The sequence below is a fragment of the Agrilus planipennis genome, unplaced genomic scaffold (genome assembly GCF_000699045.2).
Source record: "Agrilus planipennis isolate EAB-ADULT unplaced genomic scaffold, Apla_2.0 scaffold70, whole genome shotgun sequence".
Lineage (NCBI taxonomy): Eukaryota > Metazoa > Arthropoda > Insecta > Coleoptera > Buprestidae > Agrilus > Agrilus planipennis.
Genome location: NW_020442458.1, coordinates 86,751 through 113,567, shown reverse-complemented (window position 1 = coordinate 113,567; position 26,817 = coordinate 86,751). Strand labels below are relative to the sequence as shown.

General features: G+C 35.2%; 1 protein-coding gene and 1 long non-coding RNA gene across 2 annotated transcripts in view; both read left to right on the top strand.

Annotated features, from left to right (window-relative positions):
* LOC112906455 overlaps window positions 1-26,817 on the top strand; it is a 124,649-nt gene that overhangs the window by 14,347 nt on the left and 83,485 nt on the right. The window lies entirely within an intron of this gene.
* Window positions 12,297-26,817, top strand: part of LOC108735351 (daple-like protein) — a 32,768-nt gene continuing 18,247 nt past the window's right edge. Inside the window, exons 1-3 of the mRNA XM_018467292.1 lie at window positions 12,297-13,113; window positions 18,135-18,510; window positions 19,875-20,096. Of these exons, the coding sequence (XP_018322794.1) occupies window positions 12,412-13,113; window positions 18,135-18,510; window positions 19,875-20,096 (1,300 nt within the window). The 5' untranslated portion in view covers window positions 12,297-12,411. The remainder of the gene's footprint in view (window positions 13,114-18,134; window positions 18,511-19,874; window positions 20,097-26,817) is intronic.

The following is a 26,817-nucleotide window of genomic DNA, read 5'->3' as shown; positions in this document are numbered from 1 at the left end:
AAATGTTGGAATTGCTATCAATCCATTACGGTAAAATGCAGTCTAATTGTGAGACACGAAATCACGTACAATAGTGACTCCCTCGCCGTGGTTTATGTAGGTACCAGGGTTTGACTGGCCATATGGAAGTTCGGGTAAATTCCCGGTGCGCCGCTGCTTTATTTTTGAAAAAAGGTTAAGGTACGATTGGTTATTTGAATATAAATTACGATTAAAGTATTGAAAAAANGGAATATTACCTGCTCACATATCATTGCTTGTGCTCGAATTTTTGACAAAAAAGAACACAGTAATCATGCCACAGCCACCGTATTCCCCAGATCTGACCCCCTGTGACTTTTTCTTGTCCCCGAAACTGATGTGCTTCTAGGATTGGAAAAAACATTGGCTCAAGTATAGTGAGCATTTGGGATTTCTTTGAATGGGGACAAAATAGATATTCATGAATAAATAAATAATTTTTGAAAAAACACAAAATTGGCGATATTTTCTGAACACACCTCGTACATTATTGAAACAACTAGGCATGCATCAATTGAACAGACTGTCGATTATCTACATATGTATTTAGTATCGATTTTGAGCTATCTTCTCTGAAACCAAATTCTAAATACATGCTTGTATCCTTCTCGGTTCTGTCATCGCCCTTTTGTTGTTATTGAGGAGATAGAGGTTCGTACCTACCATAGAATTTTGTTCTCGCTACCACTGATAAATGTGACCCTTAATGCTCGCTCGATGCTTTTGTTGGTGACTGTAGACCTCTGTGCTGATACATACGTGTGTGCATCTATTCATTTTGGAGTTTGTATGGACGTGATGGTATTAATTACGGCCTAGCTGTAAAGAAGGAACACGGAAGCCTTAATGGTACCGAATAGTCTAGCGCTGGCCCGGAAATATACATGGATCGCTGACAGGAAATAAATCTTTAGTATTCATCGCGTTGCGTTACCAGAAAGGAATTCTACGATAGCACGGGATTAAATCAAATTAAATTCTGGGTTGGAGTGTGTACATGGAGAAAGGATGACGTGCTTTTTACCGTTTCGAAATACGAAATAAAAAGGCAGAGCGCTGTTATTGAATTCATATTTTTTTGCAGGCACTCATATATTTAGGGTGTTCTTCCCTAAGTACACATTAAAAGCCTACTCATCTTGTATAATTGAGGTTACTAATAACAGGTCAATTGAAAAGTCCCCGGCCTAAAATAGTAAAACACATTTTTTTTGCAAAATTCGTTTTTTTTATTCAACATAATTCCCTTCAAGGGTGATACACTGATTATAGCGATCCTCCAACTTTTCGATACCATTTTTGTAGTACGATTTGTCCTTTGCTTCAAAATAGGCCTCAGTTTCGGCGATCACCTCTTCATTCGACGAAAATTTTTTCCCAACGAGCATTCTTTTGAGATCTGAGAACAGGAAGTAGTCGCTGGGGGCCAGATCTGGAGAATACGGTGGATGCGGAAGCAATTCGAAGCCCAATTCATGAATTTTTGCCATCGTTTTCACTGACTTGTGAGACGGTGCATTGTCTTGGTGAAGCAGGACTTTCTTTTTCTGCAAATGCGGTCGTTTCTCGGCGATTTCGTCCTTCAAACGGTCCAATAACGCTATGTAATAGTCGCTGTTGATGGTCCTTCCTTTTTCAAGGTAGTCAATGAAAATTATTCCACGCGCATCCCAAAATACAGACGCCATAACCTTGCCAGCCGACTGTTGCGTTTTTGCACGCTTTGGAGCGGGTTCATCGTGTGCAGTCCACTCCGATGACTGTCGATTGGACTTCGGAGTGAAATGATGGAGCCATGTTTCATCCATTGTCACATATCGACGCAAAAACTCGGGTTTATTACGCGTGATCATCTTCAAACACTGCTCTGAATCATCAACTCGTCGTTGTTTTTGGTCAAAAGTGAGCTCGCGCGGCACCCACTTTGCACAGAGCTTTCTCATACCCAAATATTCGTGAATGATGTGATGTATACGTTCCGTTGATATCTGTAGAGTGTCTGCTATTTCATTCAATTTCAATTTACGGTCATTCAAAATCATTTTGTGGATTTTTTTAATGTTTTCGTCCGTAACAGCCTCTTTTGGGCGTCCACTGCGTTCACCGTCTTCGGTGCTCATTTCACCACGTCTAAACTTAGCATACCAATCCTTGATGGTTGATTTTCCTGGGGCAGTGTCCGGAAATTCGTTATCAAGCCAAGTTTTTGCTTCAACTGTATTTTTTCCCTTCAAAAAGCAATATTTTATCAACACGCGAAATTCCTTTTTATCCATTTTTTTCACAACAACAAAAGTTGCTTCACTATAAATGCTATAATTCACAAACTAATGATCCGACAGCCGTCAAATTTATAAACGCGTCTTTTGAAGGTTAGGACTAACTGAAAATCATATGGATTTAGTTCTGGTGCCGCCATCTATGTGTCAGGCCGGGGACTTTTCAATTGACCCTAGTAAAATAAGTAATGAATAGACCTGAAAAAAAATGTTGATTAAGGTGGTCTGGCTGAAATTTCTTTTAATGTGAAGTTACAATAAAATTTTATGCTAATCATTAGTTAAAATCCTATTGTTGACAACAGTGAAGAAGAAAAGGCTTCTAGCAGAGTAAAAATTTGAATAACAGAAAAAGGAATATTTAACTCCTAACCTTATGAAAAATACTGGACTAAGATTCCACTACATTTTGATAATGAAAGAATAAGATTTCAGAACAAACCAATTCATTACAATTACCACGTACACATTGTAATTTACAATTAATAATAACTTAAAGATACAACTGTTTTTATTTCGAATAAATAGAGCATGCAAGAAATGCATCTGCAACTTAAAGAAAATTATGCTATGTAACAAGATAGTTTTGTATACATTTTTAAAAAAGTTGACTTCGTACCCCTTTTTGGATTTTTTAGGTCCTAACACGCTGTGCTAGCTGTACTTACCTATCCTCAGGCTACTGATTGCATTAGTCTAGGAATTTACATCATTCCTGAGCAATCGGGTGAATGCCGATTCGATTCCATGTTCATCTGCCCTTGTCCTAGTTTTTCTGTGGTTTCCTTTGAACACTTATGAAATGCTTGGACAGTAACATGTCACAGAAAATCATTCACTCTCTTCCACTGTCTTCATATCGTGCGTCTCATCATTCTCAACCAATCGCCACCCACTAATTCCCACGATTTCTACTAAATGGAGGCCCAAGAGTACCTTTGCACTACCCTCTGACATAGTCAGGAGGGATTGTCAACCCATTAGCATTAGTGGCTGGTTTTTATGAAACACCCAAAAGTTTTATCGACGGTAAGAAGAAATTTTACTAGGGTATAAGACCGAAAAGTGTAACGCCACGCGTCACAGTGTTACGCGTCACACGCCACGTGTGACTCTTAGTGTATATGTCCAAAAAGAGTTATTTTAGAGGAGAAGCTAGCCTGTTAGTAGCAACCGATAGTCCGAAAATTATTTACTCTTCGTTTCAAGAAGTTGGAGATATGCCCCTTCGCTTCATTTGGATGCGCCGTATCATAATTCCAAATTCAATCATATTTGTCTGCGCAGCTCATTTCTTCACCGATCATCGAGCGAGAACTAGACAAAAGTGTTCAGTACCATTTACAAAATTATTTAAACTGCCTTGTTAAAAATTAAAAATATCCTTTATTTAAAAGTATATTTAGCTAAAAATAATAACAAGTGAATTAGCTCAACGTTCTACACACCTATAAAACTTTTGCTTTGTTTTCTATTGTTAATTTATATACATTTTGTTTTAAGAAATTGCTAAACATTTTCGTCTAGTACTGTACAATTCTAGCTGATCTCCTAAGACCGTCCATCGAGAGCTCTGCTCATTCAAGCTTGTTCGAACTATTTCTGTCTTGCTCACGCCTAGTGTGTATTCTTTCTATTTTCGTGCAGATTCCTTCAAGGTCACAATTCTAACAAATTAAAATAGACTGTAGACAAATTATCATCGGATCGCGCCTTCGCTGTACTGTATATGTATTGCATATGCGTTGGTGATTGTTTTCATTAGTATTTCCTCTCTGCAGTTTTATATGGTGCAAGCGTAAAAGTTTTTAACAAAACTAAACCAATATTTCGTATTCGCCCGCTCGAAATAAAGTTGGATTTTTCTGGCATTTAATAAGTAGTTAAAGCTATTTTTTTGAAAAACTACTCTTGTAATGTACAATCTAAAGAAGTTTCACTTCTTTCGCGTGTACAATACACGCCCGCCCCCTTTTTTTTCTTTTCAGACTTATTCGCAATCGATAAATTACAAAAGCCATTATCTGAAGTGCAAAATTTCTTTACATATCCTTGTGTTTTAAAATCAGCAAATTGAGTTGTAATTAGAAACTTACCGAAATTAAAGATAATACGAGGGTGGATTGATAAGTTTCCGGCCTAACCAAGAGATGACGCCACTAGGCCTACCTTGAGGTGACATTCTATATTACCATCCTTGGATAGCTTGTAGCTATAGTTTCAGCCCGATCTCCTTGCTAGTGTAGGTTTGACAGCACGCTGAACAAGACGCCTCTGTGGTTTTCGTAAAAATGGAAAAGCAGGAAAATCGTGCTGTCATCAAATACTTTTATTTGAAGGGGTTAACGCCGAAGGAAATTAAAAAAGAGATGGACTCAACACTGGGGACATCCTCCCCGTCATATTCAACCGTTAAGCAGTGGGTTTCCGAGTTTAAAAAGGGTCGTGTGAGCACCTCTGATGGGCCTCGCTCAGGACGCCCCGTTGAGGTCACAACTCCAGATATGATCGAAAAAATTCATCAAATAGTGCTGGGAGACCGCAGATTGAAAGTGCGTGAGATAGCTGAGACCTGTAAGATGTCATATGAACGTGTGCAACATATTTTGCACCAACATTTGCATATGGAAAAGCTCTGTGCAAGATGGGTGCCGCGTTTGCTAACAGTCGACCAAAAATTGATTCGAAAAAACATTTCTACCGCAAATTTGTCATTGTATAAGCGTAATCCAAGCGAATTTTTGCGTCGATTCGTAACCGTTGACGAAACGTGGGTCCACCACTACACTCCTGAAACCAAAGAACAGTCTAAACAGTGGATTGGACCAGGGGAACCAACTCCAAAGAAGGCAAAAACAATTTTTTCGGCGAACAAGGTTATGGCTACTGTTTTTTGGGATGCAAGAGGTATTATATACATTGATTACCTTGCAAAGGGTAATACTATCACTGGTCAATACTACGCAGACTTATTGCAACGTTTGAGCCACGAGGTGAAAATTAAACGACCTCATCTGGCGAAGAAAAAAATCTTGTTTCATCACGATAACGCACCAGCGCACACGTCAATCGTTGCGACGGCTAAAATCAACGATCTAAAGTTTGAATTGATGCCGCACCCTCCTTACTCTCCAGACCTAGCCCCGAGTGACTATTTTCTGTTCCCTAATCTCAAAAAATGGCTTGGCGGTAAGAGATTTGCGGACAATGAAGAAGTAATCGAAGCTGTAAATGGTTATTTTGAGGAGCTTGACGAATCAGTCTATAGAGATGGCATTAATAGACTGGAACACCGCTATGAGAAATGTATCAGCCTTGGAGGAGATTATGTTGAGAAATAAAAAAAAAAAATTTTTAAAAACCTTGTTTTTCTTGGTCAGGCCGGAAACTTATCAATCCACCCTCGTAAATGAATCCAAACTTTGGAGGTATACCTTAACGTCAGTGTTGCAGGTATTAGCGGTTATTTTCCGGCAGTTTGCACAACACATTATTATTAATAAGCTTTCGCCGTTATTGTTGCTTCATATTTTACATCACAATCTTTTGGAATAAACGTTTAAATAGTGGTTATAGTTTTAACGAACCTTTAGAAATAGGGACGTGAATGGGGAACGTTGTTTAGTAATGGTAATAGATAATATGAGCGCTACTGTTACAATTACGAACTTAAATGGACTTTTTTTCTATATTGTAATAAGCCTTTCAAAGTTTGCGAGCAAGCTGTAACGTGTAAGTACGTATATTGATTAGGTAAATAATGTACACGTTCTATACATCTTTAAGCACCTTCAAACTGGTAAAAGCATCATCATTCATATGACATGCATTTATTTATTAATTATAAATCAAAGCTTAACGTTAATGCTTGTAAGCAAAAATCAATCAACTTTTAATTTAAAAATGTTATAGCGGATATGCATTTACAAAATTATTTAAACTGCCTTGTTAAAAATTAAAAATATCCTTTATTTAAAAGCATATTTAGCCAAAAATAATAACAAGTGAATTAACTTAACGTTCTACACACCTATAAAACTTTTGCTTTGTTTTCTATTGTTAATTTATATACATTTTTGTTTTAAGAAATTGCTAAACATTTTCGTCTANAACAATATTCAAAGGTAAAACTAATGAAAAATACATAAAAATATTGAGAAAGTTATATAAAACATTATTTAAATATCTTTATCAATAGGGTAGGTTAGGTTAGGTTATCGGGTTTTGTTCAAGTGACCACCCTCTTTCGATCCCCCACCTCCACCCGCTTGAAAATATTTTTTTACTGAATTTTATTTGAATTATAGTGTATGAAAATTGTCAAAATAATCAACTTTCAACCCCATAACTTTTTATGGGGGTGAGACCGCCACGAACTTTCTATGGTACAGTAGTGGGGAAGACCTCCTCTTTCGATCCCACCCACTCTTACCCCCCACCCCCGAAGTGGTGGCAATCATCTAGACCTTTACCAACAAGGCATATGTATTCATATACCTGCCATATCCGCTATAACATTTTTAAATTAAAAGTTGATTGATTTTTGCTTACAAGCATTAACGTTAAGCTTTTTACATTTTATGGTACAGTGGTGGGGGAGACCTCTTCTTTCGATCCCACCCACCCTCACCACCGAAGTTTATTGTTTATTTTCGGAGGTTATCAAATATGTAAAACCACATATTCACAAACGTTTTATTTGAAAAATAGCAATCGTTGTGTTGATTATGTGTTTTAATTAATTAAAAGCGAGTTGATGAATATTGACAACGAGCGATGTCAAACAAAATCGAATTGCAACATTTCGAAATTAATTTTGTATCGGAAAATTCACGAAATTGCTGCAATTAGAGCAGTTACCGCAACGTTTTAACGTCGGTTCATCCGTTCGATAGAAATAAATTGATCTGATTATGCTATTTGACAAAGGTCAGCCAAATGACACTCCGTAATGGGGCTCAGTATGCGAACAATTCGGACAAATTTCTAATCAGTCCCATTAATATATTCTAATTTAATGGACGAATTTGTTACAGCGTTAGGCGTGACAAGTTACAAACGGCTACTGATTGACCTCAGGGTGAAAGAGAAGGAAACCGTAAGATTGAAAGGGATAGAAAATGAGAGATATGTAAGCAATAACTTACATACCAAACATTAAATTCATAGATGCAAATACAATTAACAATTCTGTTAACTCAGAGCTTACTATTATCTGAAAAACTTACAATGTACAGGGTGGCCCAAAAAATACGCAATTTAATGCAAGATGGTCTGTATTATCCAGGATTGATTTATTATACAGAGTGTTCAAAAATGGAAAAACTAAGGTTTCGTTTGAATGGCAGCCATGTTAAATATGGCTCCAATCGAAAAAACTTACCTATAGGAAGAAGTTGTTCAAAAGGCCCAAATACGGGGCTTCGCAAAAAATCGCGGCGATATTCAACTTAACTACTGTTATAAATGCGAATGTGAATTTGTTTGTTTGTTACGATTTCACACCTTAAATACTCAACCGATCATCATGAAATTTTGTACACGTATTGTGAAGGGCAGAGAAAAAGATATAGGGTATCTTTTATGCAGGAATATACTGTATCCGAGGAATCGGAAGATTAGTTTTAGAATTCATTTCAAACGGTTAGAGATCTGACCTTGATAAACTTGAATAAAATGAATACACACTAGGCTTGGGCAAGATAGAAGTAGTTTGAATTTTTGTTTGGTGAATCCATTATCATTTTATTACTCGTATTATATGTAGATTGTTCGGAGTTACATTGAAAATACATATATAATAACATAATAAGTATTATTTTTATTTTTTAAAAACATATAAGCAATAGTAATTTTTGTTTTCTATTTAAAAATTTGGTAATTTAAAATTACTTGTCCTCAGTCTACGATTTTTCGATGACATTGAATTTGCTGCTCGACGTTGCGTTGTAATCACCATCCAAACCCCCACCCCACCACGAATAAGTAAAGCGGAGACCTCTCACCCTTCTTTGGTGTTTACGTTATACTCGAATTGCCCCAACGTAAATGACAAAAATTATTATTATTTCTAGTGCTTTTGTTGTTATCATAATTTCTTTATAAATACACGAGCTTTTTTATTAGCGCAAGCTTTTCATTAGTATCTACATAAAAATATAAAGTTTATAAACTAATTAGGTATATTTCTTTTCAGAATATTTTGATTTCTTAGTGCTCTCGACAAAAAAATGTAGAAACTATTGTAACAAGACAAATTACAGGCGATTTACAGATATATTTTTTACCCATCTCGTCTGCTTACTAGATAAATAAGATAAGTCTCTTTATTACCTTATGTTGGACAAAGGACACAAGGACAAACTATTCCAGTAGCACACGACATTGGCCCAATATTTATTCTATATTGGTACAATATTGTATATGGGCCCAATATTGGCAATTTATAGCCAATATTGGTAACATATAGGACATATACCTTTTTCCTATATTTTAATACAATGTTTATCCGATATTTATCCAATATTAATAAAAGATATTTGACAATAACTTTTATTTATATTGATTTGTAATATTTATCCAATATTGGCAATATATACAAGGGATGTACCTTTTCCTTTATTTATATAGAATATTTATCCAATACTGACCCAACATTGACAAAANAAAAAAAATCTGACGTTTCCATCATTGAACCAATATGTAAATATAATATTTTACCAATATTTTTGTGGTACTGGGGTAGATATTGTGCCTATATATACATGATATGTTGTAACTATATATAAAACATATATTGGACCAATCTGGAAAACAAATATTGGCTGTATTTTTCAAATAAATATTGCACATTTATTATTTCCTAACATTGGAACAATATTTAATTTCAATATTGGGTTAATATTAAAAATCTACATTGGGCCAATAAAAAAAATCTGACGTTTCCATCATTGAACCAATATGTAAATATAATATTTTACCAATATTGTTGTGCTACTGGGGTACTTAGTTCCTCTAAAACTGACTGTAAAGGAAGTATAGCATTAAAACGCTGTATTATCTGCTTCATCTAGATAGCAAAATTTGGACTCATATAACCGTGCAATGATTTCCTCCAACAAAAAAGAAAACTGAAACTAATTTAAAAGAAATCGCTTCAGGAAGTTCCCCTTCGCAAAATCGGGGCGGCCTATCTTCCAGAAAAGCTGTAGATAATTCCCCTCGCAATGTTTTTAATTAATTTCTGAACACGGCAACACGCTAAAGTTTATCAAGGGAGGGTTGGTGCCGTGTTTAATAATAGTTCTATCCAATTTCTTGTTCAAAATTACATGTACAGCTAGCGCGATGCGAAAAGCAGAAATTTAAGTTTTGTTAAGTACATACGTAAATAAACATCATATATATGTCAACAATTAATATTACCAATCTTCACATTTCTCTAAAACTAAAGCAATCTACATCCTTAACTATAGTGCGAACATTAATCTAACGTAGGTCTACCACTACCCCACTTAACTCCTATTGATTCATACACTCTTCTTCGTTTACTTTCTCTAGCGATGTGCCCCTTCCAATGTCTTGGATGCGAGCTAGCAAAATCGTAGGTAGAGAGAAAAAAGCTCATTATACTCTCTGCTGTTGTTCATTAAAGATACTTTTTCATACAGTACCTACCAAAAGTTTTGTTCAATCATGAATAGTAGTGCGTGTCGAAAACAAGCGTTAAAGCCTTTAATACGTCTTCAAATATAAATAAACATCTCGTTGATATTTTCAGTAGTAATTGATACCAATAACAGCACATTTAAGTAATGCAATTTTAGTGGATAAAATGATCAAATTTTTCCGTGCAGTACTGTACTGATTAGACGCTCCTCACCGGCTAAGAGCTTTGCCGAGAGATGTCTCCTTTCTTTTCTGGCCTAGTGCTGTTCTTTTCTACTTTGCGCCGGTCAAGCTAAAGGTCACATCGCTAGAGAAACTAAACGAAGTATAGTAATACCGTTAACTCGATCTAGCAGAGGTTGTTAGCGCATAGCGCTATCCTTTTTTAATGCTACTTTTATCAAATTATACTCTACAGTTTTACGTCATTTATTCAATGTCTATCTTCATTTTTATTAGTTGATTTAAGAAAGGATAGTATATATGAAATTAGTTGATAAGTCCATACCCTTTCATTCTTTCATGGGTTAAATAATAGGAGTATTAAGTATATGTCTCTAACTAACTCTTCAGATCATGTATGTACTGAATCCGCTAAGAAGGAGATCCTCTGTCCGTATCGCGGACCATCGGCATATACTAATAGACGTGCCTTAGCCTTATGTCGTTGTAATAATGCGGGGACCGTGTACCTATTCCCACCGGCGTGGAAGTCGGACGTGAGCTTCAGGTGTCGAAACTGTACCTCCAAAGCGTTTGAAATATCGGACCGTGGAGGTCATTAATATCCGAAAAAAAAACTTTCGGGTGTTTCATTCCTACCAGCCAGTAATGCTGGTGGGCGGGCAGTCCTTCCGGACTACGTCGGAAGGTAGAGCGGAAGGCCCTCTTCAGCCTCCCTTCAGGAATCGTGAGAATGAGTGGGTGGTGGTTCGGGTGAGAAAGATGAGACGGACGAAATGAAGACAGAAGAGAATGAAAGATTATCTGCCCCAAACATTTGCCTAAGTGATTCAAGGAAAGCACAGAAAAACTTGGACCAAGGCTAACGGACACGGAATCGAACCGGCGTCCTCCCGAATGCTAAGAAATGGACTAAACCTCTAAAACCTCTAGGCCTTGCCGCTCGGTATATGTCCAAGCCGGTCACTGCTTCATGGTGGCAAGCGTTTGAGGTGTCAGGTCACGGCGTGTTGGACTGGTATCCAAGCTTAGTTCCTCCATCGTGTGGGGCAGGCATTTGAGGTGTCGAAGGCACTAGATTGCTCTGTAATAGGCACAATCGACGCTGGTCCTTGTTGTCTTGGATTTAGGCAAAATCTAGGGTTGTAGGGTATCTGAGCTTAGCAGTTCCCGAGGTGAAGGCCTGTCCAAGACACCGATAATCAATCCGAGTGCTCTGTAAGAACGTGCATTCTCGATTTCTTCTTTAAGACTTGCGCAATACCGATACCACCGTTTTGACATTCAGTGGAAAGGAAGGGAACTTTTCCTTTTTCGCAGCGCCCACCGTGCAAATTTCACATCTATATAAAGTCGTACTCCAAATGTATATGCCCAATTAATAATCATTTTCAAATTTTTATATTAACCAACCTCGAACACAAAAATGATTTATTTCTTGTGTGTTTAAAAGCTAATCTCGTCTGTATTCGTATCCAAATAAAAAAAAAACGAAGTTAATTTCGCCAATTACAGACCAAATTTTATTTGTGATACTCTCTATTTTTTTAACATTGCAATGACGACGTTTCGATCATTGTTTTTGGTCATCTTCAGGTCTACAAATAAACAATTAGAATTTACAAATCTGATTCACTACAATAAGACAACAATAACTTGAAATCATTGGTCTGTAATTGGCGAAATTAACTTCGTTTTCTTTTTACGATTTATTTCTGTTAAAAGCGACCCGACCTTATTACTTATTCTCTGTTTTATAACTTTATCGGTTTTTGCATCCTGAATTATCTGACTCCGTAAATATCGAAAATCAGCGACTACTTACTTCTAGTTTTTAATCTCTTATTTTTATGATTATTTCTAACCCTACTTTTAAATCTCTAACATACCAATATTTTTGTTTCAGTTTTATTAATTTCCACACCATACTCTTCTGTCAATACCGCTTCCATTTTATTTAAAGTTAATTCTAACTCCTGCCTAGTGAATGCTAAATAATATTTTTGTCCCTATATGTCTATCCTAAAGCTATCCTATCATTAACAATATTAATCGCACCTTCGATGAACAAACTGAATAATTGGTCCATAAGCAGTCTCTAGATAAGGGTACATACCAAGCATTCTAGATATAAGAATGCTTCTGTTTACATGTCAATATTTGACGTAAAGCTTCACCTAAATCTTTTTGTACTTTCTTTTTCGACTTATTAATTTTCTTTCGTTCGCCAAATTATCCAGTGACTTCATTAAATTTAAAAATGTCTTCAAATACCGACGATATTACCAGTTCGGTCGATTCAAGTTGTGACTACGATAGTATTATAAAAAGCCTAGAAAAACTTGAAGGATTCAATCTGAGCGAGCTAAAAAACGTAATAGAAAAAGGATTAGAAAACGTACTTGGTGCACCAGTCATAAAAGAAGCGAAACCTATCGAATCTCGTAACTGCGCCTCTGACAAATTGATCGATTTCAATTTTGCCAAATCTGCAGTTAATAGCATCAAATCGAACTCAAATTGGTCTTGTGTTGGTAGAAGGTCGTCAAGCATTAAAAGTGTTTCATTTAAAGATGTCATTGAAGATGATATCAGTAGCAGAGTGGAGGAGCATTCAGGAAAAGGTGATGAACCGTTGATCCCGTACGATAGTGAAAGTTCTGACATGTTCAAGAAGTTCGTGGTACAAATTGCCGATAAAAACAGCAATAGTACGGATCTATATTCAGATATGGATAATGTTAAGAAAGAGGGATGCATACAAACCGATTCATTTCACTCTGTTCTAAAGCATGACGAGTTTGATGAAATGGCGATTTCGGAAACGTTGCTGGCTCTAATCGACCAGAAAAATAAGTACATTTCTCAGCTACAGAACAAAGTGCACAATCAAAAGGTTCAGCTACAATTTTATCTTCAGAAGACATTTAATAATTCAACGATAAAAGCACTTTCGCAGACGGTAAGATCATTTATCACACATTTTAACATATTGACAGGCCCTGTGAAGTCGTGAACTAAGTTTCAAAAAAAGGGATCACTTTTAAAGAACTTGTTAGCAAATTTTCGCCATTTGTTCTTGAAAATTGACAGGCGGAATGACTTGGGCGATTAACAATGACACCCACAAATTTCAGAAGCTATTGTCTATGATCCCTCTTCTTTGTTAAAAAATACAACGCTTAACTGAAAGTCTTTGAATTCGGGAAAACCATCCAAATAATTAAACTGTAGCATGAGTCGTCAAAATCGTTTATTGATTAAATAAGTTTTAAGACTACTAAAAAAGAAAATTCTGTTCTGCTTAAAGATTGTTTTAACCTTATAAAAGATAAATATTATGGTAGGATACAGGTAATATACACTTGTCAGTAATTTAATGTAGTACGCGACCTGATAATAATGAAAAAATACGGTAGTGTAACGTAATGGTAAAGTAACACAACTACCAACAACACTTTAACTAATCTTTATTAATATAATCAATATATTTTTTGGTGTTTTTTTTAACGTGAGTCCGCGTGAGACTTGGTATTTTATTGGTATGCGGATAACAATGAAAACTTAACCTAAAATCTCTAACAAATAAACGTACAGCAAATGAACAGTCCAACTTGACCAAAAGGAACAGGTATCACTTATACAAACTAAACCAAAAAAACGTCAAGAAAGGAATAATCCAAAAGCCTACAAAAGGGTCTATCCCTAACTAAAGTTACTTAAAGTTTTGATCTTCACAAGTTTGTCATCAGGTCCTACGAATCGCACTGATCACTACTGTTGTTCTTTTTCCTTAATGCAGTGGCCAAGGGTTTCGATCTCGGAAAACTCCTGGAAGAAGAGTGTTTAATCTATTTTTCCCACTTTAGTGTTCCATCAACGGGAAAGCTGCTAGAAGAGCTGGAGGTAGAGGTCTCTGCGGGAAGCTCCTTTTATTCACCCTCGTATAGGTAGGGGTTGCTCAGCGCTGTACTGCTAGGGGTAGTGGTACTGAGAGAGAGTAGCCTTCCGTGGTAGTGTAGCGTTGGTGAGTCGTGCGACGGATTCCGCGAGGCGCCCTCATGAGCGGTATTACGACGAGTTACGGAACTAACCGGGGTTAATCTGCTGAATGTTGGTGGTGCAGATTTAAAAGCGGTTACAGTAGGTAATTTTCAACGCAAAATGAAAATTCTCTATAAACATTTCACTAAAGATGTACATGAAGATAATATATCGAAAGAATTAAATAATTCGAAGTGGTCTGTATTCTGTCGAAACTGTCAAACGCATCGTACTACGAATGGCGTTTACCGCGCCATTTGTGGTATTTTTTATATCGAAAGAAGATGCGAAAGTTAAATAGAAAAGTAATAGAAGTAACGAATAAAGCAAAAGCATAATAATAGGGGCAGGAGCAGGTGAAAATCGTGAGATCATCATTGCTGTTATGTTATGGAATGAGATTACATGACGGCTGCTGAGGCGTGTAATCTTATCAAACGAATTTTCTAGATTTTCTTTAGGTATTTATTTAAACATACATAATACATAAGCAACTTATTTTACAAAGTAACATTCGGTTACATATTGATTTCACTGTGTAGTATTATCACTCTTTTCGCACTATTAATATCACCTCTTTATAATCGACTATCGTCTGTCGGCTATCTGTTACATATTTATGCGGTCATGACATATAGTTCCCCTATATTTCCGGAGAAGTTTGATTCTTTTATCGCAAAAGTCTTGGTGTATGTCATGTCTGTATCCGATTTACGTCAGAAGCATTCAGATCTCGTCAGCACGTGCTGGCTTATCGATTACCACCTCAGGCATGCGCTTATGACACCTGCAAAAACCACTGAAATCAACCTATTTTACTAATCATTTTAAATAACAACAAAAATTGAAGGTTAGCACGAAAAAAAAAGTGGATTTTCATGAGAATTACTATTATTTCAAACAGAAATATTCGACCATGGATATTAATAAAATAAAATAAAACATAAGTACAGATACTACATAACACTTCATGTGTCAAATGCTACCTCAATGTCCTGATGGAACCTCGTGGATTCGAAGGAGGACATATGACCACGTGCCCACCCCCCTCGGACTGTCAAAAAATGGTAAAGAGTAAGAGCAATATTCTGCCACTAGAATTTCCAACAGATTAACTGTTACAAGCAAATGGATTGCATTATTCAACTATGGATATTAATAAAATAGGATAAAAATACATCTACTGCATAACACTTCGTGTGTCAAATGCTACCCCAAAGTCCTGATAGAGCATGGATTCAAAGCAGGACATATGGCCACGTGCCCCCCCCCCCTTCCCCGGACTGTCAAAAAATGATAAAGAGAGGGCAATATTCTGCCACTATAATTGCGTTTGCGTTCGTTTTAATTTGTGTTCTGTGGAACCTCCATCACGCTTTATTCTAAAAGCAAATTAAATTATCGCAAGGTGTCAAAATTGATGAACAAAATTAAAAGAAAGGAGTGAAATTTATCGCCCGTCTCTAGCAGTAGTATTATAAGTACTATTCGTTTTAAGAAGTTAGAGACATGCCCCTTCCCTTTATTAGGATGCGCCGTAGCATAATTCCAAATTCAATCATATTTGTCTGTGTAGCTCATTTCTCCACCGATCATAGAGCGAGAACTAGACGAAAGTGTACAGTACCATTTGCAAAATTATTTAAACTGCCTCGTTAAATTTTAAGAATATGCTTTATTTAAANGAGATATGCCCCTTCCCTTTATTAGGATGCGCCGTAGCATAATTCCAAATTCAATCATATTTCTCTGCGGAGCTCATTTCACCACCGATCATCGAGCGAGAACTAGACAAAAGTGTACAGTACTATTTGCAAAATTATTTTAACTGCCTCGTTAAATTTTAAGAATATGCTTTATTTAAAAGCATATTTAGCCAAAAATAATAACAAGTGAATTAACTTAACACTTTACACACCTATAAAACTTTTACTTTGTTTTCTGTTGTTAATTTATATACGTTTTTGTTTTATGAAATTGCTAAACATTTTCGTCTAGTACTCTACAGTTCTAGCCGATCTCTCCCAAGACCGCCCATCGAGAGCTATGCTCATTCAATCTTGTTCTTACTATTTCTGTCTTGCTCACGCCTAGTGTGTATTCTTTCTATCTTCGCGCAGATTCCTTCAAGGTCACAACTCTAACAAATTGAAATTGGCTGTAGGTATATTTCTTACCATTACTATTACTGTTGTATGTTTTTAATAATACCAAAACTGAGATCACTTAACCCTGTGCACTCATTCAGAAATCCTGGAACCGTCATAATCATAAAGCATGATAGGTATCTTAAGGCAGACTTGGAAAACTTATTGTTCAATAATGAAATCCCACTGTAATACTGTTTCCATAGTACGTGTTTGAAGAATTCTTTAATTGTGTTGTAATGTATTCTTAAAGCTTCTGCAACTACTGCTTTCGTCTTATTCTGCTTTTTCGATGTTTTTGGGTTTTCTGCACGTGTGGACATATACCCCTACATACGCATGGGTTATGTGACCAGTCGTCTCGCACCCTGTTTTTGAACGTAGAGTGTTAAGATTTTTATTTTGATATATTGGGAAAAACTTATGGGTGCTTCATTCCCACCCACTAATGCTGGTGAGCAACCATTCTCTCCGGAATATGTCGAAGGGTAGGCTGGAAGATTTTCTTCATCGTGGGAATGGGTACGTGGTGATTGGTTTAAGAAAGATAAGACGGACGATCTGTGGAAGGTTATAATGGCCCTTCCATTTGCCTAAGAAGAAAACCACAGAAAAACATGGAGCAGGGCAGACGGACGATATGAAGAGCATAGGCATATGTCAATGGACGTGCCTTAGCCGTATGTCATTGTAATAATTTCTTGGCTCGAAAAGTGAGGGAGATGGCGTATGGTTTCGGACTAGTGCTATCTCTTTCATGACACGCTTACGCACCATCGTGAAAGAGATGGATATTATCCGAAACATCATTCTATCTCCTTCTTTTATTGTACCACAATTCTGACCGTTAAGGCATGTCCATTAGTAAACGTCGATGATGAAGAGAGTGGAGAGTGAAGGCTATCTATAGACAATTATAACTGTCCCTGCATTTGCCTAAGTTATCCAAGAAAACCACAGAAAAATATAGAGCAGGGCAGACGGACGATATGAAGACAGTGGAGACTGAAGGATTATCTGTGGACTATTATGACTGCCCCTGCATTCGCCTAAGTGATCCAAGAAACCCACAGAAAAACATAGAGCAGGACAGACGGACGATATAGAGACAGTGAAGACTGAAGGATTATCTGTGGATTATTATAACTGCCCCCGCATTTACCTAAGTGATCCAAGAAAACCACAGAAAAACATGAAGCAGAGCAGACGGACCACAATTGAAGCGGTGTTTTCCCGACTGCTAAGCAGTGGTTTAAACCTTTAAGCTAGCTGCTCGGTGTGCTAACGAAACCAATCACTGTAATTTCGTGAATCATCCTTTGGGCTTCAATTTTCATGAAAAACGGTTTTAGGGAATAAAATAAGGAACAAGGGGATGACCTTTAATCAACTTGTAACAATTAAAACCTCCAATAATATCAGCTTTTAAAAACAGATCGTTTAATTTTGAAATGTTTATTTTAGTGATCAATGACTTACTAAACATCTCACTTAAAACTAAATATGTAGGTATACCTGATGATGTTTTAGGTACATATTTATGTACTAACCCCATGTTATGTTCCCAATTTATTTCTATTATTACATAAATCCACAAATTCGGCTGGGTCAATTCCACTGAGCATTTGTCTGTTGTTATATACTGATTAGGATGTAAATACCAATAAATTTATTTTTTCTTTATTATACTTTGTTAAGCAAGGATGAGAACATCAAAAATCACATCTTAACTCGAAAGGATGCAGTGTTAAATAAAGCGTTCCGTTTCTGTATGGTTTGTGTGTTATTCTAGTGTGACCCGTATGCAATGGAAGACAACATTAATTTGAATTTGGCGATGAAACGATTTTGCAAACAGGAAGGCGTGAAAACGACATTAATGCACCTCCATGAGCACATGATGCAGCTAGAAGGAAACATTTACGATATTCTGGACAATCAGGATGTGGTTATTCAAGAAATAGCGAAAGCTTTGCAGTCTAAGGAAGAAGAAAAACATTCCAGCTCGGTTGTGATGCGTTCGATGTCGAAGCAACTTGGCAGCCCGTCGTGTTACGAATGTTTACAGAAGAACTACTTTTGCTTATTGAAACTTCGAAGAGAAATGTTTCATTTTCGGAATTCTTGTGAGAAAATACTTAACATCGAAGATGAAAGGAATCACATAGGTTAGTAGAAAGCAAAATCTAGCTGAATTATGTTTTTCTGTCGAAAAAACTATCTACACTATAACTTAGGTACAATAGCATAAATAATATCCCAGTGATCATCCAAATTCTAAAAACATTGACTAAGAAATAAATAGTTAGCATGGCACCTATATGACCATACATATATAAATTTTAAGGAAGTAATTACAGATTAGAAGAATGTTTAGATATCGATAGTCCTGTTCTTGTTATTTTCAAACGATTATAGTGTAATGTTCGTGGGTTTAACAAAATTAACTTCTAAGACTGATAACGACAAAAACTATTATTAATTATTAAAGAACACTATTAAATTATTACTAAACTTAGGTTATGAATTATTCTATTTATTTACACTACTGTTGATATATCACTATTCACTGCGCTATTTATTTCACTGCTGTCATTTTATTTCTGGATTCACTTCTGCAATGGTCAATTTATTTCTCCTCCTCGGCGATCGTCTCTTCCTTTAAATACTCTTTTGTTTACTTTCGGGAACCTTCTCGAAACATCTGGATAGTTTATTTTTTTCTTTAAACTGTTTAACTGCTTTCCCACAACGCAGGTATGTCACAGACATTTACAAATACGGCGCACATGAAGAAAGGCGCCCGCGGCTAGTTGGCGAATCGATAAGCCGTTCACGCACACGTGTGCCCGATGGTATACAAACACGCTCGTGCTGGCTACAATAGGGTGTAACAGAAGTAGGAAATAGGAAGAATAGTATTGTTATCTTCATGAAAATATGGAGTTTTGTTTTAGTTCTGTATCTTCGTCATTTTGCGAAGTCCTCAAATTTTACTTTTTACGAACAACATAAACAACTAATCCAAGAAATTAAACCAAAAATGAATCAGATAAATGCCTCATTATGCAGAGAATATCTATTAACTCCTTGAAATCGTAAAACTTATGTTTAATGGTTTATTCCTGACGTTATAAAATTTAATTTGTTCTACAACGTTTTACTGTTAGGTGTTAGATTTTTTTGGAGCGATCCTGTTTTCATAAAAATCGATAAAATTTAGTTTAAATATATTCACTTCATTTACACATTAAAATCATTTTTAAATAGGTCCAATTTTATAGAAATATTTATTGACAAATTGAATTAGTTAATCAGTTACATATTCGTGCTTTTCTGCCATGCTGATATAGGTATGGGGATATTAATCCTAGTTTATTACAAAAATTGATTCTACTTACTTGTGCTATTCTACACAGACTATTCTTATTATAAGGTTACAGATTTTAATTGCTTAAAACAATGAAAGCAAAATTTTAATAGAAATTTGTTTCGTTTTCGAATTTAATTATCTTGTTTAATTATTCACCAGTGGAGCAGGTGTATTCTCTGCCCGCTGATCAACGAATAAATTGTAACATTCTCGCAAGCATTCAATTCGACAAATTTCGAATAGAAGAAGAATTCGAACGAATAAAAGAAGAACAAAAAAGAATAGAAAATCGACTCTACATCGGCGAACATTTGGAAAAGTACTTTAAATGCATGGCAAGCGATGGCGTTGTAGACGTGCCTCTCAAGAAAAACAAAATAGGTATTACATAACCCCTTTTTACCACTTCATTTTTTACGATTCATCTGAGTAACGAAAGCAAAAACAAGCATTACATTTTCCTTTTAAGACGTATCACGTACTCTTTTCATATTTTATTAGTTACTAGCTTTTCTCCGTGAATTCTGATTTTCCTTAGAAACTTTCTAGATGTGGAGTTGTTTTTTATATGATGAGTTTCATAATTGTTTTATTTTGTTAATCGCACAATATGGCGTAGAAAGTGTGTCGTTGTTTTCTTATTTTGAAGTATGTAAATGCTTGTCATATAAAGACGAATCAAACAAATGTCATTTATTTATTAACCCTTACCGGGGATTGAGCTTTGAGAGACTCCAGTACCTACCTAAATATGAGTATATTAATATTTTTTCTAAAATTAGGAACCATTTCACAAGTTCCTTACTTAAGCTAGACAGGAGATTTTAAAGTGCAATTGAAATATTATGTAATCACTCTTCATATGGTTGACAGTCCTAAGACTGGTTAGACACGCAGCTTTAATTTTTCTTATCCTGAGCTGATTTTCGCATTTTCTTGAAACTGGTGATATAATCTAGGCTCTTAACTTTACTCCTCTTAACTCCTGTTTCTGCTTTTAATATGTCTTTTACTAGCCTTTCATGTCTGAGAAGTTGTCCTACCAATCTATCTCGCATATTTCTTATTGACTCCCAATGTGATCTATGTTCTCCTATTCTTTCCAATACCTCTTCATTTCTAACCTTTTCTACCCACGTTATTCTCATCATCCGCCTATAACACCACATTTCGAACGCTTCTAACCCTTTTTTCCCGCCGCGCCCACTGTCCATGTTTCGCACCTGCACAGCGCCGCGCTCTAAACAAACACCTTTAACAATCTTTCTTAAATTTCTAAATTAACCGTTGGCGATCGTAGAAGTGACTTCTTTTTGACTCTGCGCTATTCTCTATTTTATATCTCTACTGCTTTTTCTATCTGTTATCTGACTTCTTAGATACCGAAAATTATCTATTTTTTCTATTTTTATATTCGCTCTTTCCCTACTTTTTCTTTTCTTGCATATCATTATTTTTGTTTTACTTTTATTTATTTTCATACAATACTGTTTTGTCAATATCGCTTCCATTTTTTTATAACTATCTGTAACTCCTCCTTGCTAGATGCCAATACTGCTGTAAAATTTGCAAATCTAAAAGCATACTAATCTTTTGCTCTTGTATATTTATCCCTGAAGTTGTCCTGTCTTTAATGATGTTTATCGCTTATATAGTCACTATACATAAAAAATTATGCCCAGATATCATGAATGGATTTGAATTATTCCTATTTTTATAACTTTCAATGCTATAAACCAAAAAGTATACCCATTGAAAATTATTGCAGTTTCGAAAATCGGTAAATTAAAAAAAAATCTTTTAGAAATCAATCTAAAATACAATTACTTACCCGAATTCAAAATGCATGTTTTTAATAAAATAATGATTGTTAGAGTTTGCGAGATTGTAAAAAAATCAAACTTAAAATTTAATCTGACTATGGTACAACTTCCACTCATCGGTGAGATTTCTTAAATTTTGAATTTATTTTAGACTTCATAAATGCAGAAATTCTGGAGTCTTAAAAGTCTACATTTTCCGATTTTCTCTTTTGCAATCGATATTTTTGATAAAATTCCTGTAGTCAAAAACAACGTCCATATCTTTTGTATTCTCGATGATAGGTATTCATATATAGCGATCTAGGTATTGGACTCCATATCTGACTTTCAGTTTGAAAGTAGCCATTCGCAGGTTTCCATTTTGGCAGCATTCCAATTGAACGAACCCATTGATTTAAGTTTAGATGTATGCGCATTCAGAGCAATGCGAATAATAAAAATAAAAGGAACTAGAATGGATACTCTCCATTCTTTTTGTGATAAAACCGAAAATCCGTCTGTATTTAGGAAGAAAAAAGATGTACAATATAAAACGAGGTTCTTTCAGCAAGCAATCAATTTTTAAACATTCAAAAATAAAACAAACTGGAAAGTTTCACTAGTATTTTTTAATTGACTCGACTAATTACAAACAATATAATACATTTCAGTTATAAATGAATATTCCACTATTCTAATTGATAAAATGTTAAATAACAAATTGAAAAAACAAATCAAAAAATTATTGTACAACAACGGTCCTCGCTATCACCAAAAATCTATTTATAGAAACATTCTATTTATAAATAAGTTTAGCTGTGAATTCAAGCATTTGTTTCAAAAAAGTGCAACTGTAACATTATTGAGAAAAATCTGGAAAACTTCCTAACCAATCACAAAGATGGTCTCGATTATCGAAAAAAGCGGTGTTTACCAAATTTTTTGCAACTTGTGTGATGCCACTTACATTGAATAATCTGGTAGAGCTATATCTATATGCGTAAATGAACATTGCATGTCTGCAATAAAAAATAAAAAAAGCAACTCCAGTGGGATACCCGAACACTGTATAAATCAAAAACATTCATTCAACACTGTTAACGTAAAAATACTACATACAAATATACCGAATTCTATAAAACTGTTCTTGGTGGCCGATTTTAGATATCTAGGAAGTCAGATAAGTCAGGACGGAAGGAGTAGTAAGGATATAAAGCAGAGGATAGTGCAGGGTCGAGTCGCCTTCAATAAAAAGAAGTCACTTCTATGCTTGCTAACGGTTAATTTAGACATTCGAATAAAATTGTTAAAGGTGTATGTTTGAAGCGCGGTGCTGTACGGGTGCGAAACATGGACGGTGGGCGCGGATTAGAAGCGTTTGTATGAATGTAGTGTTACAGGCGAATGATGAGGATACCGTGGATAGAGAAAGTTACAAATAAAGAGGTATTAGAAAGAGTAAAAAAACAGAGGACTCTACGGAAGTCAATAGCAAATAGGCGAGATAGGTTGGTAGGACACCTTCTCAGGCATGAAGGGCTAGTCAGAGACATATTAGAGGCAGATACGGAAGATAGGAGGGGTAGAGGTAGACCTAGATTAGATTACTGTTCGCAAATCGTTAAGGATATGGGTTGTTCTAGTTTTAGGGAAATGCGAAGATTAGCTCAGGATAGGAAAAAGTGGAGGTGCGTGTCCAGTCTTAGGACTGACGACCTTATGATAATGATCGACATATAACTTCCCGCTACTTTTACATAAACTGTAAATATAAATAGCATTAGGTAGGTTAACTTTACAACCTAATCTTTTGTATTCTTTCGTTAGTGGCCGCATCGGCTGAAATAAATTTGTTGATTCGGATAAAAAATATTAGTGAAACTTTTCAGTTTGTTCAATTATTGAATATTTGAAATCACTCAGTTTCACAAAAGTTGTACCAAAAACAGTTTAAGTTTTAATAAATTTTTGTTTATAGAGTAATTGTTTGACTGTATTAAACTTCTAAAATGATCTAATGATGAATACTTGTTCAGATTACGATATTTTAGGAAACGGCGAATTGAATGATTTCAATAACTGCTGAATTTTGACGAATTACAACTTGATTGGATGATGCTATCCACATATACCATTATTTTATCACTGTCATACTAAGTTTTCCTTTTGGAATAATTCGGAAGGGTAAAATCTGTTGACAGAGTTTTCCGGAAACCGTAATTATATTTTCCTTCTTAAAGCAGATGGATTAAGACAAACGATGACAAATTGGTCTCGGCAGTCGTTAGTCTTAGAATGATCACGGAACATATTCCGTTCACATAAAAAACTTATCTTCCATAAATAATGTACCTATGTATGTAGGTATTAGGTATGTATGCAAAATGAGATATTGTGAATTCAACGTGTAATCAAAGTCAATGAGGGTTAAAAGTTATTTATTATTCAAAAACAACCTCCAACGTTTCGCTCTAGATTGTCGAGCGGTCTCAAGGCTACAATGTACATACGTAATGTTACTTATTGATTTTATTATCGGAGCTTACCTGGTTTTTGAAGTTAATAATGATGTAAAGTGGATGGAATTTCTTTTTCGGAAAAATGCATAAGTATTCGGTATTTAACAAACCAAAATAACAACAATTGTATTAAAAATAAAAACTTTTTACCCCTTTTAGTTTTGATTACACGTTGATTATAAAGAGAGGAAGAACGGAAAATAAAATTGTGAATTCAAGTTGTGGCCGAAAAGCCTCATCCAAAACATCATAAAAAATTGAAATATAATTCTAGATTATAGATCACATTTTTATTATGAAATGGTTGAATAACTTTCTCTATTAGTAAATTCTTTTCTGTTTAGTCGATTTCGCCTTTTTGGTCTATCAACGCTGACTTGGTATATCGTCATTTATTCTAACTTCATAGCTATCACGTGCACGTTTCTGTTTTTCTGCTTCTTATGCTTTGTATGAGCCCTGTTCAAAAAGTATCGTGAATTTTGAATTTCCGAGGGTTACGTATATTCTATTTTCGATTTTTTTTGTGGCGTTATGTTGGTATTCATGTCTCTCACTTAAATTTTTACGATTTTGTCCTATTCCAAAAAATGGATCAAAGAATCTGTTTCAAATTTTGTGTGAAAAACAAAATTAAATGGCGTATGGTGAAGTTACCTTGAACCGAAACAACCTTTATCGGTGGTATAAAATGTTCTCAGGGGGCCGAGAAGATATGAACGATGAAGAGGGTACTGGACGCCCGAGCACGTCAACAACAAACATTGATAAACTGAAGAAAATAGTTTTGGGCAATCGTCCAATTACCGTCAAAGGAAGTTACTGAGAACCTAAATATATCGATTGGAAAAAAACGTTGACACAAGTGTATTCGCAATACTTTTTGAGCAGACCTTGTATAACTATAATAATTAACTTTCCAGTCATGTGTGTGTGTGTGTGTGTGTGTGTGTGGGTGGCATGTACGTGTGAATTTTGCTTTCCTACGCAATATCGACTTCGCAGAGATCGAAAAGACTGCAAAAAAGTATATTTAGGGATTTCTTGGATAATATTTCTTCATTCATTATTTGGTTTTGTTTCACTATTTTTTATTTAATATTTAGTCCTTAGAGTAGTGTTGTTATTTCATGAATTATTTTGAAAAATGTTTCACCAAGAGCTAAGCCAAATTACAATTAATATCATTATCTATAATTTACGGAAAAGTATAAGTGAACCTCAAAGATCGCACCATGCTTTGTATGCAGTGATAACAGCTCAAGTATTTCCTAAAAACCAACAATTTAATAACAATAATAAGTAATTACCATATAAATAAATGTATTTAAAATATAATATACCCACAAATAAGTTTCGTATATATCTAGATTAGATTCATCATTTATTTTATTTTGTTATGAAATTAGTTCACATCATAGTTGTTTAATAGGCTATTGTCGGTGTTTAAACAAATAGGATTAAAAAGATCTAAAACGTTAAAGGTTTTTGATTGTTTCGTATGTTCAATTGACCCTAAAATATGACATTTCTGATTGTACATTATTTATTAAATTATTCAAATGCTGGGTTTAATATATTTTCAAAATCAACGTAGAATTCTTCATCGGCATCTTTCTATCTGCACATTTTAAAGTATTTAAGAAATACATCGAAATTTGGAAAATAACATAGAAATTAGAAAAAGTCAATAAAAGTAGTAACAATCTTCGAAACGTTGTATCTAATTGTTACCATTTTAACGAGCGTGAAGTCAGTTTTCAGTTTAATGTAATGTCTGTTCTCAAATTCACGCAGAAAAAATATTACAGGACGAAATTTGAAATAAAAAAATATTGTAAAAATCAGCAAAATATTAAAAGTTGCAAACTTTGAAACACTATGTATCGGTCGTTAAAATGTTTTAAAGCGTCAGGTTTCTTTTTTATGCATCGATGTCTACATCTAAATGTAGCCAAAAAAACAGTTACGGGCTAAAATAAAAAAAAAATGCATTTTTTTTGTTTATTGGGCGTATTGTGAAAGAAACTGCTTTTGACTTCTGAAAGTGGCACTTCTATTGAAAATGTAATCTCTACAACTTTTCTATTGACGTGTATATGGAACAAATTCATAGGTACTTTTCTAGCAAAACTCAAAAATTTGAAAGGCGAACTTTTATTACTTAGATCTCAAAAAAGCACTTTTTTAAATGGTAGCAATCTACGATTTTGTCATTTTTTGAGGTCAATTAAACATAAGAAACAATAAAAACTCTAACGCTTTAATTCCTATCTGAAGTACATCATCATCATCATCATCATAACGTCGTCAGTTCTAAGACTAGGAGGACACGTACCATATCCATATATTTAAATGGACCTTGTAGCATACGTAATCCTAAAATGTAGCATCGTACTATAGATGGCGTTTATCGCGCCATTTGTAGTATCTTCTAAAACGCGCTGTTAAGACAGCAGGTAAAAGTTGGTCTGTGTTCTGTCGGAGCTGTCTGCGACGCGCTGATGAGATCCTAAAAGATCGAAATCGCGATCCGCGTCTGGCAGTTTCGACGGAATACAGACCACTTCGAATTATTTTATTCGATTATTGTAACGTGCTACGCCAGGATTCGTTTCAGCAAGTAAATATCCATATATTTAAATGGACCATGTTGGAACATACGCAATCCTAAAATGTAGCATCGTACTACAGATGGCGTTTACCGCGCCATTTGTGGTATTTTCTAAAACGCGCTGTTAAGACAGCAGGTAAAAGTTGGTCTGTGTTCTGTCGGAGCTG